This window comes from Salvelinus namaycush, chromosome 40 (assembly GCF_016432855.1).
Source record: "Salvelinus namaycush isolate Seneca chromosome 40, SaNama_1.0, whole genome shotgun sequence".
Taxonomy (NCBI): Eukaryota; Metazoa; Chordata; class Actinopteri; order Salmoniformes; family Salmonidae; genus Salvelinus; species Salvelinus namaycush.
The window spans coordinates 6,281,461-6,299,714 of record NC_052346.1 but is presented as its reverse complement, the minus strand read 5'-3'; the positions used below and the strand labels follow the sequence as shown (position 1 = coordinate 6,299,714).

The following is an 18,254-nucleotide window of genomic DNA, read 5'->3' as shown; positions in this document are numbered from 1 at the left end:
TCCCGACCAACCTGGGACACTGTAAGAACAGATGTGCCAGAGTTTCAGACTCAGCACAGAATGGACACCCCTCCCCAACAGTAGGATCCAGGTGTACCAGATGCATGTTGGTGGCTATGGCTCCATGTATTATCCTCTATTGGAGGTCAGCTGTCCTCTTATCAATAGGCAGTTTGTATAATGATCGCCAACATCCTTTTGGGGAGGCACCTGGACCAAGCACACCCGCCCACCTTGTCGATTTTACCCCTTCCAGGGAAGAGGCATGGGACACCTTTACACATATTCTGTACATGGCCTTCTTTCCCACCTCCTTGAACTCCCCCAGCTCCGGGGTATGGAAGGAAAGCAGCATCCCCACGTCCTCCTCGAATGCCCCCACCGCAGCACTAACAATCAGTGCAGGGAACATATAATCCAGACCCTCCTTCCACCGATCAAATTTGGAAGTGTCCGTCACATACTGCAGATGAAGTACTGGCAAGGAGTCACAGACCTCAGCGACGACCTTCCTCAGTAGGCGAGATGATCGGATCCCCGCTCTTTCTCCCAGCTCCTCCAACGATCTGCGCCTGCGCCGCATCAGATGACCCAGCTTGGTACACCCCACGCCTAACAGGCATGAACGCAGGCTGGCTGAACCCAGAGCACGGGACTGGATGGCAGTGTTGTAAAAAAGAGGCTCTTCAAAAAGCCACATCCCTGGTGGCGTGCAGGCCTTACGGGACTTGACAAGGACTCTCCAAGCCTGCATAACAGACTCATAAAATGGAGTCAGGCCAGGCAAATCACCCCCCTCTAGCTTTAAGAGGAAATGGTGCTTGTCTAAGCCCAAACAGCCCGCTCTCCTCATCAATGTGTTGGCTGTATCCACTCAGCTAGAACCGTCACTGTACAACAGTCTCTGGGCTGCTTGAAGCCGGAAAGCCATGATCCTAGAGGAAATGTCCACCAGGCCTTGCCCACCCTCGTGCAGTGGCAGGTACAGGGCTGCAGCTTTAATCCAGTGTTGTCCAGACCAGAAGAAATTGACAAGGGTCCTCTGAAGCTCTTGTATCAGACCCTTTGGTGGCTGCAAAATCATTAGTCTGTGCCACAGGGTAGAGGCAGCAAGATTATTAGCTACCAGTACCTTTCCCCTATAAGACAGCTGGGGCAGCACCCATTTCCATATTGACAGTCTGGCACACAGTTTCTCCACTACACCCTCCCAGTTCTTTTTCTGAAAGACATCAGAGCCTAGAAAACCCCCCAAAGTCTTCATCCCATCTCTGCCCCACTGAAGCCCCCCTGGTAACCGTGGAGCGGACCCCGTCTGAAGCTGACCTGCCCACAGCGCTTCACTCTTTCCCCAATTGACTCTAGCTGAGGAGGCCCCCTCATACACCTTTAAAGCGTTTGAGAAAACCTTAACATCTTCACCCCCTGTAATAAAAATTGTCACGTCATCTGCATACGCAGACAGTGCTATCGTGGGACCCTTCATTACACCTGGCACAGGGAAACCAGTAAGCTTCGCTCTTAAAAAACAAAGCATTGGTTCAATCGCCAGACTATATAACTGCCCTGAAATTGGGCATCCCTGCCTGATGCCCCTTTGGACAGGGATGGGGCAACTCAAACCACCCCCCCACCTTCACCATACACGAGGCCCCAGCATACAGTAAATTCATCCAAGACAAAAAATACATCCCCAAACCCAAAGGCTTTCATTGTTTTAAACAAGTACTGGTGGTCCACACGATCAAAAGCCTTCTCCTGATCCAAAGAAAGTAAACCCACATTTACATCAGACAGTTTACAAATGTCTAAAACATCTCTTATCAGAAACAAGTTATCAACGATAGAGCGATCAGGTACACAGTAGGAATGGTCCTTGTGGACCAACAATCCCAGATACTCTTTCAACCTGTTTGAGAGACATTTAGAAACAATTTTGTATTCTGCGCAGAGCAAAGCAACAGGTCTCCAATTTTTTATGAGAGCCAAATCCCCCTTTTTTGGCAACAGTGAAAGCACCGCACGTTTACAGGATACAGGAAGAGAACCCTCATGAAAAGATTCACACACCACTTCATAAAAATCCTCCCCAATAGACACCCAAAAGTGCTTATAAAACTCAGATGAAACCATCAATGCCAGGGGCTCGGCCTGTTGAGAGCTGCATAACTGCTGTGGACAGCTCTTGCAGTGTAATGTCAGAGTCCAATGCGACTCTCTGCTCAGGGCCCAATTGAGGAAGACCGTGTAACAACTGTTCAGTACACAGAGAGTCACAATCCTCCGCCTTATAGAGGGCAGAGTAGAAATCCACGGCATGTTGACGCATTTCACTGTCATCCATGGTGACCTTCCCATCAGGGAGACGAAGGCAGACCATCTGTTTACGTTGCAATGTCAACTGTCCTAGGTTTAAAAAAAGCTCTAGGAGCATCCATATCCTTGAGGGAAGCGAAACGAGACCTAATCAAGGCACCCTTCACTCTTTCATGCAGAAACGACCTCAGTTCATGTCTCTTGTCCTGTAAGTTCATGACTAGTCCAGTGTCGTTCTGAGTGAGCATCTTCAATTCAATAGATTTGATGTCCTGTTCAAGGGCCTTGATAGTCTCTTTAACTTCAATTCGAGACAGAGCAGTATACTGTTGACAAAATAATCGTATTTGGGCCTTCCCAACCTCCCACCATTGTCTCAAGGACTCAAAATTCCCTTTTGTAACCCTCCATTTTCCCCAAAACAACAAAAACCTTTCACAAAACATGACATCATGTAACAATTTAACATTAAAATACCAGTAAGGTGAAGACCTTCGTGGACAAGTGAATATCAACAGTAACAATATGATGATCAGAGAAACCCACAGGAGTAATGTCACACCTTCCAACCCTACTACAGTATTGCTCAGATACATATGACCTGTCTAACCTTGCTGCACTGACACGACCTTCATTAACTTTTAGCCATGTGTACTGCCTAACTTTTGCATTCCTTACTCTCCACACATCAGAAAGCTCAAACTCAGTTGATAGACCAGAGAGACAGGTGGCTGACCGCAGGTGAGGTTCTTCAGCAGTGCGATCAACAGTAGAATCCACTGTACAGTTCCAGTCCCCCCCTAAAATCACACACCCCTCTTGGTCACACTGTCTTAAAGTTTCCTTTATTTGATCAAAAACAACAAGACGCTCTGTACCCTCATTAGGAGCATAAACATAAAAAATAAAAAAACATAACATCCACCTTGACCAATAAAACCCGACCCTTGACAATCTCTGTTGTAGATACCACAGTCGCCCCTAAGCCTGAGGAAAACAAGATTGCCACCCCAGCACTGAAATTAGTACCATGACTGAGTATATGCTGCCCCTCCCACCACATACCCCAGTCAACCTCATTTTCCTCATCACTATGTGTTTCCTGTAGGAAAACTACATTAGGCCTTTTCTGTTTTATTACTTCTAATACCCAAGCCCTCTTATTCCTGTCCCTTCCCCCATTAATATTGAGAGAACCTACCCTTAGTACCTCCATATAGAAAAGAGAAAAGAAAAGCAGAAGATACCACCGAGAAACCAAAGAGAAAAAAGACACCCTATGAAGCATGATCATCATCATTATTTACATTTTCTCTTATTAACCTGACCACGTTTCCCACCACCTTTTGCTGCTGCAACAGCAGTAACAAATTTCCTCAAGCGAAACCGCTTCTTCTCACTCAACTGGTCTAACCCCACCATCTTCTGTAACATCACAGCTGACCTCACAAATTTATCAACATCAAAATAATCTGCAAATTTGACAGATTTCCCAAAAGTCTGATCCAGAAACCCATTTACCTCCTCTAGATCGTAAATTGAGTCCTCACCAGCTGCTATCATATCAAAAGAGATATCCATATCCTTCTCCTGATCCTCCTCAGCTGAGGCCACAGACCACTGACTCCCCTCTACCACATCCCTTTCAACACTCCCCACTTGCATCCCATCACTCGTTCCAGGCATCTCCTCCACTACCTGGGAGACTAGCCCCACCTGAACCCCATTACTCGTAGTGGGCATCTCCTCCACTACCTGGGAGCCTAGCTCCACATGAACCCCCTCCTGTACCCCATTACTCGTAGTGGGCATCTCCTCCACTACCTGGGAGCCTAGCTCCACATGAACCCCCTCCTGTACCCCATTACTATCAGTGGGCATCTCCTCCACTACCTGGGAGCCTAGCTCCACATGAACCCCTTCCTGTACCCCATTACTCGTAGTGGGCATCTCCTCCACTACCTGGGAGCCTAGCTCCACATGAACCCCCTCCTGTACCCCATTACTCGTAGTGTGCATCTCCTCCACTACCTGGGAGATTAGCTCCACATGAACCCCCTCCTGTACCCCATTACTCGTAGTGGGCATCTCCTCCACTACCTGGGAGCCTAGCTCCACATGAACCCCCTCCTGTACCCCATTACTCATAGTGGGCATCTCCTCCACTACCTGGGAGATTAGCTCCACATGAACCCCCTCCTGTACCCCAGCACTCGTACTAGGCACCTCCTCACCAGTCTGAGGAACTGGCTCTTCAGATCCATCCTTACCTTCTACAACAGTATTTTTCTGCTGCATAACATTTCCCTCTAATACAAGTTGCAACTCTGTGCCCTCAACACGGACAACTTGTTCCTCAGCAACAGGTGCTTGTGGCTGCTCAACCACTGTCGGCCCACCTCTCCCTACATCAGTGGGCCCAGGCGTTACGATGACCACCTGCACCCCTCCCTCTGCCTTCTCCCTTTTCGGGCAAGCATGTCGCTTATGACCAACATCCCCACACTCAAAACACCGTTGACTACCCGTACTAGCATAAGCCATATACAGTCTATTGTCATACTTGATTTTAAACGATACCTCCAAAGTCTGCTCCGGTGAGTCCAAAAACATAAACACCTGTCGCCGAAACGACATAACCTGTTTCAACGCCGGGTGTTTGCAACCCAACCGGACAACCTTAATTGAACTTGCAAACGTCCCAAAGCGCAATAACTTGCGCTCCAATAGCTCATTTGGAATAAACGGCGGTACATTTGAAATCGTTACCCTTGTTGACGGAGAAAAAAAGCGGCGTAACTTGAATAAACATTCATTTAAGAAGTACGCCATGCTCAACCATACGATCTACAAGACGCTCTTCTTTAAGAAATACCACCACCACTTTATTCATCTGTGACACATAAGCAACATTCTCATATCCTACCTTCTCTCCTACGGCAACCAGAAACTCCTCCACCGTGACAGTAGCTTCAGTAACACACCTAAAGCCGTGCCCCATTCGGGCTGCCATCCCCGCCAAACTCAGGGTAATTTCGATACGAAAAACAAAATACTTAATTCTACCACAACAAAAATAAAAAATAATAACCTTAATCATGCACAGAAGAAAACAAAAAATGCCACCAAGAAAGAGAAAGCCGAAAGAAAGAATTCTGAATATCTAACTCTACACAACACACGCGCTCCTTCGCTCATACAATTCCCAAACACTCCCAGCATGCAGAGAGAGAGAGAGAGACAGAGACAAAGAGAGAGAGAGAGAGACAGAGAGAGAGAGAGAGAGAGAGAGAGAGAGAGAGAGAGAGAGAGAGAGAGAGAGACAGACAGAGACAGAGACAGAGACAGAGACAGAGAGAGAGAGAGAGAGAGACAGAGAGAGAGAGAGAGACAGAGAGAGAGAGAGACAGAGACAGAGAGAGAGAGAGCGAGAGAGATAGACAGAGAGAGAGAGACAGAGAGAGAGAGAGAGAGAGAGAGAGAGAGAGAGAGAGAGAGAGAGACAGAGAGAGAGAGAGAGAGAGCGAGAGAGATAGACAGAGAGAGATAGCGAGAGAGAGAGAGAGAGAGAGAGAGAGAGAGAGAGAGAGAGAGAGAGAGAGAGAGAGAGAGAGAGAGAGAGAGAGAGACTTAGGTCAGTTTCTTCTTCATCTACTGAATCTCATTATCTCGCTCTCTAATAGCACTGGGCACTACAGTAGGTTGAACCATGAGAAAATAGGTCAGTTGATGGGAAGGTACACTCTGGTAATCACACCAAAGTGACCTTTTAAGACCAATGTATTCCTGGCTGGCTACCTTGACATAGCAGCACAAGACTAGCCCTTTTGTGTCCACAAGTTTTGATTCTGATGTGCTGCTGGAGTTTTTTCACCCATCCCTTCTTCTTTTCCTTTTCAAAGGAATATATAAGTGGATTAACCCTGTTGTTTTTATTCCAAAATACGTTCATCCTCAAATGCTCCTTTTCAGCGTATTGTAATGACAGTACATTGGTAGGAATACATTGAAAAACAAAAGAGACACTTTATTTTGTGGCTCAGTTATGAGAAGACCTGTTTAACAATATTACACTTATAAAAGCTATATTTCTTTAATATTCAAGCCCTGGAACTGAACTTTCTAGTGCGGTTTCTTTGTTAGTTTTTGCTCTCTAGCCATCCACTTATTTTGGCTTTTTAACCAGTTTTACATAAATCTGTCTTGTTCTCTGGCTCCGTGTGGTTCACAATGTCCTCATCCATCACTTTTCCAGTGGCTCTAGTCAATTCATCATGGACCAGTCATAAGCTCATTAGCACAGGGCCTCCTCTCTCATGCAAAATCACAGGGAGTTAATTTACCAAAATGATCTGGAACCATCATGGTTGAGACTCATTCAAATCAATCGAACCATGGAGGTAAAAAGACAAGGCAATCTGAGGCAAAACACACCCGATCTAGACGACAGATCTACTCTACTCCGGCCACGGAGGTTTAGCTATCGTTGTGACTCAACACAAAGCCAAGGCTGTGTCGTAAGCTGTCTTAAGACAGTCAGGCACATTTGTAACCCACGTTGAGGGGGGAATCCATCCTTTGTGAGCGAGACAACCGTGGCAGCGGTCTGCGGCAGGCCTTTACAACAGAGTGGATAGAGGAAACGTGGAGATACACTCAATTAAACAGAGCTTAGAGAGGAGGCAGGCACAGGCGGGGGTGACCGGGTTAGTGTGACGGCACGACGCAACCAGAAAATACAACAACACCATCCTCACCTCATCTCCTCTAGTTGGAGAGACATCGAAAAGACGGACTGCTCTTTCTCTAAATCAAACGGTATGTTAACAAAAACCAGAAGCAGGTGGGCAAATTGAAACGGAACCACCGGCAGCAGAACGGAAACATGCAGAAGCTGTACCCAGTACGCAGATAAAATGCCAACAAAAAGGCCAAGAGTATGATCAAACACCCCGTTTGAGACAATGTTTGAGAGAAAGTAGCAGGGTTACAGGGCTGTGAGGCAGAACACTTCCAGTGATTGAAATCAGCTGGACAGTGGTCACACACACACACACACACGCACACACAGACACACACACAGACACACACACAGACACACACACACACACACACACACACACACACACACACACACACACACACACACACACACACACACACACACACACACACACACACACACACTGTTACAATGATCTGCAGTCAGGGCCTAAATCATTTCCAGTTGTAGTCTTTGCTACAGTATAACACAATCTCAACCCCTCTTTCAAATGACTAAGAACATTCAATAAGGAGGGCACAACGGTTGATAAATGAGTTTCAAATATCTTCTATTTACTTAGTATATCCTCATGTCTCTGAGGTTGCTTGAGGCATCATAGGCATCACTTACGGACAGTTTCATCTGAAACATATTTGTAAATCTTATCTCATAATTTAATCTACCAATATCCAACTTTTAGGGCTCTATTTGAACAAACCTAACACAATGATTCATCTAAGCGCTGGCGGTAGCACTATAGGTTCTGAGGGGGTGTCAGAAATATTTCTTTGCTATTTTCACACCCGGAATTATGAGTACAATAGCTGGCGGTGGCGTGAAAGGGACGGGTTTTGATGAATAAACAAGTTGTAGATGTGTCGAGGGCTTGGCCACTCACTGGCTTAATACTGCATGCTTTTGTCTCATGTTCTGTCGGTTATTGACGTCTTTGCGTTGTCAACTCCAATTCTGCTGGGAGCACGGAATATCCTCGTCCTGGTCCATTGTGGATTGATACTACAGTTAAACGGTAAATAGCATAGGCTACAGTAACGAGTAATAGCAAAAATAAACGCACACAAAAACGGTGTTTTCTCAATAGCCTATGTTTGGAGTGTTGGCAGCCAACATTGTTGTAATTGGCTTCAGGAGCCTACATGTCTTTACGCATTGCACTTCTCCTCAAATAAAAAATACTAGGCTCCCGTTGAATTGTATTGTATGTGTGAGGCACGTTCTCAAATAGCAAGATATAGCCTAGGCCTACCGTTGATACTGCATTACAGGACTGAATAATTGAAATACGTTTGGAGGAGAGTGAAGTTGTTAACCCAATGAGAGGTGCTCTTTGGAGATGGGGATGGATACTGAACAAGTTCAATGAAGTATGGAGGTAGGCACACGTGTGCATGTTTTAGGATGTGCAGTATATTTTCAATTCAAGGCACTCTGACGAATGAAGCATTAAACACCTTTTACGGATGGGCTACTTTGCAAGGCCAGGATAAGGAAGACACGACACATTGCTGTTGAACCAGGCTTAGTAGCCTAGGCTTAGGGTAAGGGTAGCAGGGGGATTAATATGAAATGGAAAACAATCTTTTTTTTTTTTTTTTTTAAACACCACAATATTTCTAAATAGAATGAGGTCAGAGGCATGATATCTTAAATGACTTCTCTCGTTCCATGGCACTGTGTACACACAGTGTACTAGCACATAGAGGCTGCTGCCTGCATACAGACTTGAAATCATTGGCCACTTTAATAAACGGAACACTAGTCACTTTAATAATGCCACTTCAATAATGTTTACATATCTTGCAGTACTCATTTCATATGTATATACTGTATTCTATACTATCTATTGCATCTTAGCCTATGCCACTCTGTCATTGCTCATCCATATATTTATATATTCCATTCCTTTACTTAGATTTGTGTGTGTTAGGTATTTGTTGTGGAATTGTTGGATATTACTTGTTAGATATTACTGCACTGTCAGAACTAGAAGCACAAGCATTTCGCTACACTCGCAATAACATCTGCTAACCATGTGTATGTGACCAATAAAATGTGATTTGATTTGACACTAAGGCCTAAATGTTTTTAAGCGTAACAATTCGCACGTCTATACAAAATACTAGGCCTTTGTCAATTGTAAGTGTCAAACGCACGTTAGTTTGCAATTTCGTCATCACTGGCACACTGGCATTTTCCAGCCCTAACGCGAGGTTCGGCAATTTACCTGTCTTAACATCAGCTCCCTTGCGTTGAGGCGGTAGGGGTGGCAATATTTGAGGTGTGTCCTCGAAAACAATTGTTTCCCCCCAATTTCATTTCATTTGATTAAAAACCAAACATAGCCTCCCCTCCCCTTAATCGAGACTGGTTTAACAGCATCGCATAGGTACCCATTTTATCCTGGCCATTATCCAGGTAACGTATGAATAAAGGGGTTTCAAATGGCCTACTGAGAGTGCTTTGAAATATTTTGTAGGTTTTTTCCCTCATGCTTTTTCATTATTCACAATTCACCAACCTGCATACTTTGTTTCGCGTATTCAGTAGCCTATCCAGCCACATTATCAAAGAGCGCCCCTCATTCGATTACCAAAGACACGCTACTCCAAACTCTTCAGTCCTCCATATCAACTGCTGATATTTTTTTTAAACCTGCCTCAAACATAGGCAATGATACAATTGACAGAGGCCTAGTATTTTGTATAGACGTGCGAATGTTATGCTTAAAAACATTTAGGCCTTAGTGTCAAATCAAATCAAATCTGGCGCTTAGCGCCAGAAAGAAATAGAGCCTTAGTGTGTGAACATTTCTTTGTAAACTGGTCTTTACACAATATTCAATTGTCACCATATGAATGATTTTCGACACTAAGCTGCACATCTGGAAACAGTTCAGCTGAGTTATGTAATAGCTTAACATTTACATTTGAGTCATTTATCAGACGCTTTTATCCAGAGGGACTTACAGCAGTGAGTGCATACATTTTCGTACTGGTCGCCCTGTGGGAATCAAACCCACAACTCTGACGTTGCAAGTGCCACGCTCCACCAACTGAGCCACACAAGACTATTACCATGACATTAGCAAAAACATGACCAAAAAAACTCAAATAAGTCAGGCTTTACGGTCTGGCTTAATTGTTTCCATCCTTATGTGACCCATAACCCCACACCCACCCTTCCTGTCTCTCCCTCTCCCTCTCCCTCTCCCTTTCCCTCTCTCTCTCTCATGACTACTCCTTCTCTGTGACAAAAACCCTGTAAAGATTGCCCTATGTGTGCTCCAATGCCATTCTGAATATCTCCAATGGTCAGACTCATTAACAGTCTCTTTCAGACCCAGGGCACAGTGGAAAACCATTGAACTAATGATCTACCAATGTTAAATTATGTACAGTGCGAGGCTACTCTGTACCTCAGTCAACCACCCATTGGTCAAAACCTATAAAAAGAAAGCCAAGTCACATTCCATTACCCAGAATCCTCAGCCATCCTACTGCACAGCACAAATGCTGTGATGACGTATTAGTTGCCAGTTGAATCTAAAGAGCTATGGTGGCATGTTGCTAAACTTCCATTTAAAAATCACACAAGGTCTTCACTAAAAGCCTGTAAAACATAACATAACTCATCTAATCCCTGCACATCAAATAGCATTTGTACTATTTTCACATAAATAAGGGTTCATTGCAAAGGCTACACAAGAGTGGCATACCCATGTTGTACCCTTAGTTTGGGTGAAATGGTGCAAAATGGTGCCATCGAATGCAGGAAGACCCACAGCTATTTTCTGTAACTAGGTCATATTGCTTTATTGCTTTATTCAAAACGTGTGATCAGATTTGTATTTTTCCTTCAAGTGTTACATTGCTTATGTTCATTTACACTGCTGCTGTTATAATGCAGTTATCGAATCTAACGTGTTCAATCCATTTAATGAAACACAGTTTCTCCCATTTACATTTAATCCATTGTTGATTTATAGTGTAACATAATGTATCATATATGTCATTGAGCAGTGACTTGCAGAGACGAGACATGTTCACACATGATCATATTGTTGATCACAGGAAAACCGTCACGGAGGACTCAGGAGGACCCATCATACTCCATTACATTTAGCCCTTTCATTCTCTCCCCTCCTTTCCTTCTCTCCTCTTTCTTCCTCTCCTCCAGGTTATGTTAAGCAGTGTGGTGGATGGGAAGGAAGGAAGGGACTTCCTGGGAGTCTCTGCTCCTGGTATATTACATTCAAATAACTCCCTGTGGAGTACTCTCCAATATTAACACTGTTACTGTCTCCACAGACACACGTGGATCCAAACGCAAACCTCCAATCCTCCCGTCCACTTCCAAATAGACGGAGGGAACCTACGTGATGTTATTCAGTTATTCAGATGAAATCTCTTAAAACCATAAACGTTGGGTAGTAAGGTCCAGCAGTCATTGAGGTGAAACGTCTCCCACAATGTTTTAGCTTTGTTCCGGTGTGCCTTGAAGATAGTCCTCTAAGCAATCTCAACCCTGCCCTTTCCTCCTATCCTCTCCTCTCCTCTCCTCGTCAGCTATGCACTTTCCATTCCCCATGCAGCATCTTCCAACACAGCTCTTACCCACGGTGGAGTCGGGTCATGCCCACTGTTTCCATTCGACTCACCTCAACAACCATTTTAAAATCGACTGTCTAAAACAAACATTTTCCTCCCTCCGTTTTATAAATAATTTAAGCTCATTTCCTTTCAATTATGCATGATGCATCACCGCCACCAGAACTCAGCCCCTGCACTGCAGCATCACCCGAAGACAGGAAGGACGGTAAGGGTGTGATTCTTGACATAGAAAGTGGGTAAAAATATGTTTTGTATGTCATCGATTAGCTTATTGAGTAGGTCAGTACTGTCTTTAGATCATGCATGTTGTAACGTCCTGACCAGAGTTCTTATGTGTTTTGCTTGTTTAGTGTTGGTCAGGACGTGAGCTGGGTGGGAATTCTATGTTGTGTGTCTAGTTCGTCTGTTTCTGTGTCCAGCCTAATATGGTTCTCAATCAGAGGCAGCTGTCAATCGTTGTCCCTGATTGAGAATCATATATAGGTGGCTTGTTTTGTGTTGGGGATTGTGGGTGGTTGTTTCCTGTCTCTGTTTGTGTTCTGCACCAGATAGGACTGTCTCGGCTTTCACGTTTGTTATTTTGTTATTTGTTAATGTTCATCGTTTATTGTTATATTAAACATGTTGAACACTAACTGCGCTGCATTTTGGTCCTCTCCTTCATCCCAGGAAGAAAGCCGTTACATATGTGCTGTGTCTCGAGAAGAACATGTGAAAGGATACAGTGTTGCAACATTTCTTAGAAAGGCCTTGCCAAGATAACACTATTTTTTAAACACATTTAGAAGGAATTGGATAATACAATCTAATACATTATTTTCAGCACAAAGTCCAATTTCAAATAAATAATATCATATAATATATAATAACTATATTTTATTTTATGGAAATGTCAAAATAACTGGTCATATGTATGTCACTACAGTGCATATCCTAAACTTAAAACCTCCACACAGTTACCTGCAGCCAACACACACACACACACACACACACACACACACACACACACACACCACACCACACCACACCACACCACACCACACCACACCACACCACACCACACCACACCACACACAATCACCTGAGAAGAAATTCTTGGTCCTCAGGTAGCTCACGCTGAGCCGTAAGATAGAGAGTTTATCCAAGCTGGACGTGACCTCTTCTGGGAAGGGCAGTAGACTGGCCAGACGGTCCAACTCAGAGTTCAGACGGTCCCGGTGTCGCTTTGATGGGTTAGACTTGGTCCCTTCAGATGGAGCTGTCTGTTTCTGTCTGAGCAGGAGAAGAGACATGGGATTTATTAGGGAATCACAGAGGAAATGATGAAGCCAGTAGGATAATTCTCTCAATGTTGATAAGAAGGTAAACAGTGGACATATTGCCACTCAGTACTCACTTTTGGTCTTTCACTTCGATGCTAAATGATAAAGCATATAATTAAATATTGGTATTAATAATAATAATATACGTTTAATAAGAAATAATCACCATATCAATAATAATAATAATAATAATAATAATAATAATAACAATATGATTATAATAATGTTCTTATTTTCTTATAAGTTTACTTATTATTTTCGCTCCTATTTAGCTTATTTTTTAACCAGTTATAGATAAGCAATAATAACATTGTAAATACAGTGTGAAAAAAATATTAATAGCCAAGTTACAAGTACTTGAACGTTTCACACGATACAATAATGGCACACTGAACTATGAAAAATACTGAAACGAAAAGAAATACAAAAGGCCTGAGAATGACGAGCACTGAGCGCCCTGCACCTGTGCCCGGAGCACTGGCATGGGTTCGTTTGGATTCGAATTGAATCATCTCTCTCCATCTGAATTGAACATCACGTCAACCATTTGACCTCATCATGATTAGGAGTCAAATTAAGTTATTGAGTTATTTTTATTTAGGACATTATGCATCATTATCCTGACACAATATACTATCTAGGATAAACATACTGCTTATAATGTATACATATGCAAATCTGTCTGCACCAAAGAATATTGAAGATATATACATGCTATTTGGATGGATCGTGAGTGACTATCATGTCATATAGCGTTGACTCATATATTATCAAATAATAAAAAATAATAACGTTATGGTGGGCCATTTTAGTTCATTGCGCAAGCCAATGCAACGTTAAAAAAAACTCTCACTTACTCTCTTTGCACCGGTTTTCTTCTTTTCCGTCCAGCATACATGGTTGAGGCTTTACTGCGGTATAGCCGAATTATTCAATGTTAAGTGAAGACCGAGCCGACCTACATAAACCCGGTAATGGTTGTCTAATAACCCATCTACTCATCCCCAGGTCTTGTCCAGAAGGAACTCTGTTTTCAAGAATGGATCAAGCAACGCACCGATGAATCAGTCCTCTTGTCCTACATAAATGACGTTGATGTTTGTCAGGCGGTTCAAATAATTACGCCTGCAAACAAATACTGACAACGATTGTATAAATGCTATTGCATGCAACTAAACGCCGTATCACAATGACATACAGTTTTCCAACAAATAAGCAATGCTAAATTGACATTGGTCAAAAAGTGGCAGCAGCAAGTGCGTCCCTTCCGCGGTGTTTAACCGGTGCGTAAAATGCTGTTGACATCCGATATTAAATGCCTTCTTCGTCATGCAAAGTCCATGTCATCATTCGTTTCGATACAAAGTTAACATTAGTGGAGAAAAATAGAGGAGGAAATAATAACGACATTGAAATATGTGGCAGTTCTTTCGCTAACGCATCTTTGCAAATCTCCTCTTGTGGCACGAGCAGCTAAAGCGCGCTCTCAACCTGAGCCCACAACCCCCCTCACAACCCAGTTAGGCCGGGGTACACGCATTGAAATGGACTGACCAGGCAACCCGCACAGATTGGTGCAAGAGCGCGCAAGGATCAGAGGTGGAGGCGCGCGAATCAGAGGCCTTGAGTTAGAGGGCGCGCGCAAGGATTAGGCCTCAGGTTAGAGGGCACGTGCAATTAACAGAAATAGGATAAGCACAAGGGTCCATTTGGTCACTGGCACAACTTGTCAACTATTTGTAAAGTTGGTTGGCTATTAGGCTATGCAATTATATATTTAGTGAAGTTGGAAAACCTTTCAGAAGGATATTTATCTTGATTTGCTCATTTTGGTTATGCCCTTCTATTACTAAAATAACCATGAGGACCTTTCCTCAGGTGAGAAAAGGAAAGTTCAAAACTTTCCCAAAATTTTTTTTTCTTTCTTTCATGTAATTTTCTCCAGAGCTAAAGAAAAAAAAGTTACGCTTGAATAGCACCACTTTTCTTTCTTCCTGTTTCAGTCCAGAATTACCATAAAGTGAGTTTTGTGCAAACATTATATTATCTCTCTTTTGTGTAAAACCAGAAGGCTTGTGGTAATGTTATGTGAGTATGCTCCCTCTAGTGACCAAAATGAATATGACATAAAACCGTTTCATAAGTGGCTGGGGCAAACTACTACTTCTACATTTACAGATAACATAACATGGCATAAAGTAACATAGCATAACGTAACATAACATAGCATAACATAACATACATCTTTGAAAAACGTATGTCTTTACAGATAAAATAATTTTTGGAAAGAAATATTCCAACTGCTCCCTCTCCTCCTATCCTGTGGGAATCATGAGGGCCCTCAGGCATACCTGAGAGGACAGATACTACCATTCACCTCTAGGGTGAAAAGGAGTCATGTAAGCATCTGGAAAATGTAGAATCTGAAATATATATTTTTAAAACTTTTCCTGAAGTCACTAAAACTGCCCAAGCTATCGGAGACAGATAAGAATGTATTAGCCTGCCCAAGCTATCGGAGACAGATAAGAATTTATTAGCCTGCCCAAGCTATCGGAGACAGATAAGAATTTATTAGCCTGCCCAAGCTATCGGAGACAGATAAGAATTTATTAGCCAATAAACAAAGGGGAAATACTGAGGGCACTCATGAGCCTTCAGTCAGGAAAAGCCCCAGGACTAGACGGTTTCACTGTAGAATTTTACCCCAAAATTCAACAACAATTAATAGATGCATTCATGGAAATGCATCAACATATTATTGACAAGGGTGTGTTGGCTCCAACTCTACAAGAGGCCTTGATTTCATTGATCTGTAAACCGGAAAAACACCACATTATGCCGTCTTCTTATCGCACAATCTCATTCATTAATGTTCATTTGAAATCGATTGCTAAAGCCATCGCATTCAGGCTGCAAGGGTACCTACGAACATTGATTAACAATGACCAGGGTTCATTAAAGATAGAATGTCAACTAATAACTTAAGGCGCCTTTTTCATATCTTATCCGAAGTAAGACAGTCAGATGAACACATAGTTGTAGTATGACTTGATGCAGAGAAAGACTTTGATTGTGTTGAATGGGAGTATGTCTTAAAGGTTTTGGAGCATTTACATTCTGGTGCATATTTCAGCAATTGTGTTAAGCTTTTATATGACACACCAAAAACCAGAGTGAACATGAATGAAATGGTGACTGCTCTGCTTCCCTATTGGTCGTATTACGAGACAAGGGTGTCCTCTTTCCCCCATGCTGTTTGCCTTGGTTTTGGAACCACTGTCTCAAAAGATTCGAGAGAACTCTTGCATCACAGGATTTTCAGTGGGAGATATAGTGCACAAGATTTCTTTGTACGCTGATGATATCTTAGTATTTCTCACAAAACCAGACACATCACTGCGGGCCCTGTTGAATGTGATTGATTCTTTCAGTACATTCTCTGGTTATAAAATTAACTGGTCTAAGAGTGAGGTCCTTCCGATATCTAAAGCACAGATTAGACCACTATTTCACTGGTTTAATGAGAATAACCCTCCTACATGGACTCGGATTGAAGGGCATATTATAAAAGTACAAGACACAGTATGTAATATGTTCCATATTGCTTTACGACCAAGTAGTCAATCTGTAAAGGTATGGAATGATGTTCATCGATATACGGGGCAGGACACTTATTTGTCCCCGTATATCCCAATTATACTCAATACTACACTTACAACAGGCCTGAAAGACCAAGCTTATACTTTTGACTCATCTGTCAATAGAACACTTTTCCAAGAGTCTTGATGATCATCCAGGTGCTTTTTGGCAAACTTGAGTCAACTTTTTGGATGGGTGCCATTATGTCTGGTGAAAACCAAAAACTGCATTCCACACTAAGAACCTCATACCAATGGTCAACCATGGTGGTGGTAAGTGTGATGGTTTGGGGATGCTTTGCTGCCCCAGGACCTGGACAACTTGCCTTAATGGAAGGAACCATGAATTATGTTCTGTATCAGAGAATTCTACAGGAGAATGTCAGCCCATCCGTCTGTGAACTGATGCTGAAGCGCAGCTGGGTCATGGAACATGACAATGATCCAAAACACACAATCAAGTCTACATGAAAATGGTTAAAAAGCAACACATTTGAAGATTTGGAATGGCCAAGGCAAAGTCCAGACCTTATCCCAATTGAGAGTTCATGCTTGAAAACCCACAAATGTCGCTAAGTTAAAGCAGTTCTGCATGCAAGAGTGGGCCAAACTTCCCCCACAGCGATGTGAGAGACTGATCAACAACTACAGGAAGCTGATAATATTCAGTATCAAAAATATGCAAACATAGAGCAAATCAGAAGGGGGCAAATAATTTTTCACGGAACTGTAGCTTATTAACAGAATATTCCTGTCACGACTTCCGCCGAAGTTGGTTCCCCTGCCTGTTCGGGCGGTGCTCGGCGGTCGTCGTCACCGTCCTACTAGCCGCCACCGATCCCTTTTTCGTTTGTCTGTTTGTTTTGTCTTATTAGTTTCACCTGTGTTTCTGTTGTTTTCGGTTAATGAGCTTCCCTATATTTAGTAGGTAGACCCGCCCTTGTTTTGTGCGGGATTGTCTTTATTTTGTTACGTGTGTGCATTGTAGGCTGAGGTGTATTTTCTTTCTTACACTTGACACCCTGTGGTTTTTGGGTTGTCACGTTGTATGTCCGCGCCCTGTATTGTTGGGCTTATATTTTGTGTGTGCCTTAGTAAAGAGCACTATACCCCAGTGGAACTCTCTCTGCGTCTGATTCCTGCACCCACCTAGTCCCGCGTGACAATTCCAAATGTACCACAAAAGGGTGAAAAATAAATGGGAGAGGGATCTTGGGACCCAGATAACAGAAGATCAATGGTCTGAAATGAATGAGTAATCCCAGAGAGTTTACATTAACACAAGATACAAGCTTTGTCAGTACAAATTCATTCATAGAGCTTATCTTACACCTGAAATGAATGAACCTCTTGTCCCCACACTGCCCTCGCTCTAAAACAGAGACAGGTTCTCTATTACACAGGACATGGGCCTGCTCTGAACTTGGTAGCTGGAGATTGAAAGTATTTTACACGAGGTCCTTCATAGGGAAGTACATCTAACTTCCATGATGACGATCCTTGGTGTTCTATATATGATTTACAACTCACCTCTCAGAGAATTAAGAATTTATTTAGCTTAGCTATGACTGAGGCCGAA

General features: G+C 43.0%; 1 protein-coding gene across 1 annotated transcript in view; it reads right to left on the bottom strand.

Moving 5' to 3' along the window:
- Positions 1-13,932, bottom strand: part of LOC120033436 (aryl hydrocarbon receptor-like) — an 81,675-nt gene extending 67,743 nt beyond the window's left edge. Inside the window, exons 1-3 of the mRNA XM_038979796.1 lie at positions 13,892-13,932; positions 13,109-13,129; positions 12,794-12,984 (exon numbers count right to left, since the gene is read on the bottom strand). Of these exons, the coding sequence (XP_038835724.1) occupies positions 12,794-12,984; positions 13,109-13,129; positions 13,892-13,932 (253 nt within the window). The remainder of the gene's footprint in view (positions 1-12,793; positions 12,985-13,108; positions 13,130-13,891) is intronic.
- Positions 13,933-18,254: the final 4,322 nt, after the last annotated feature.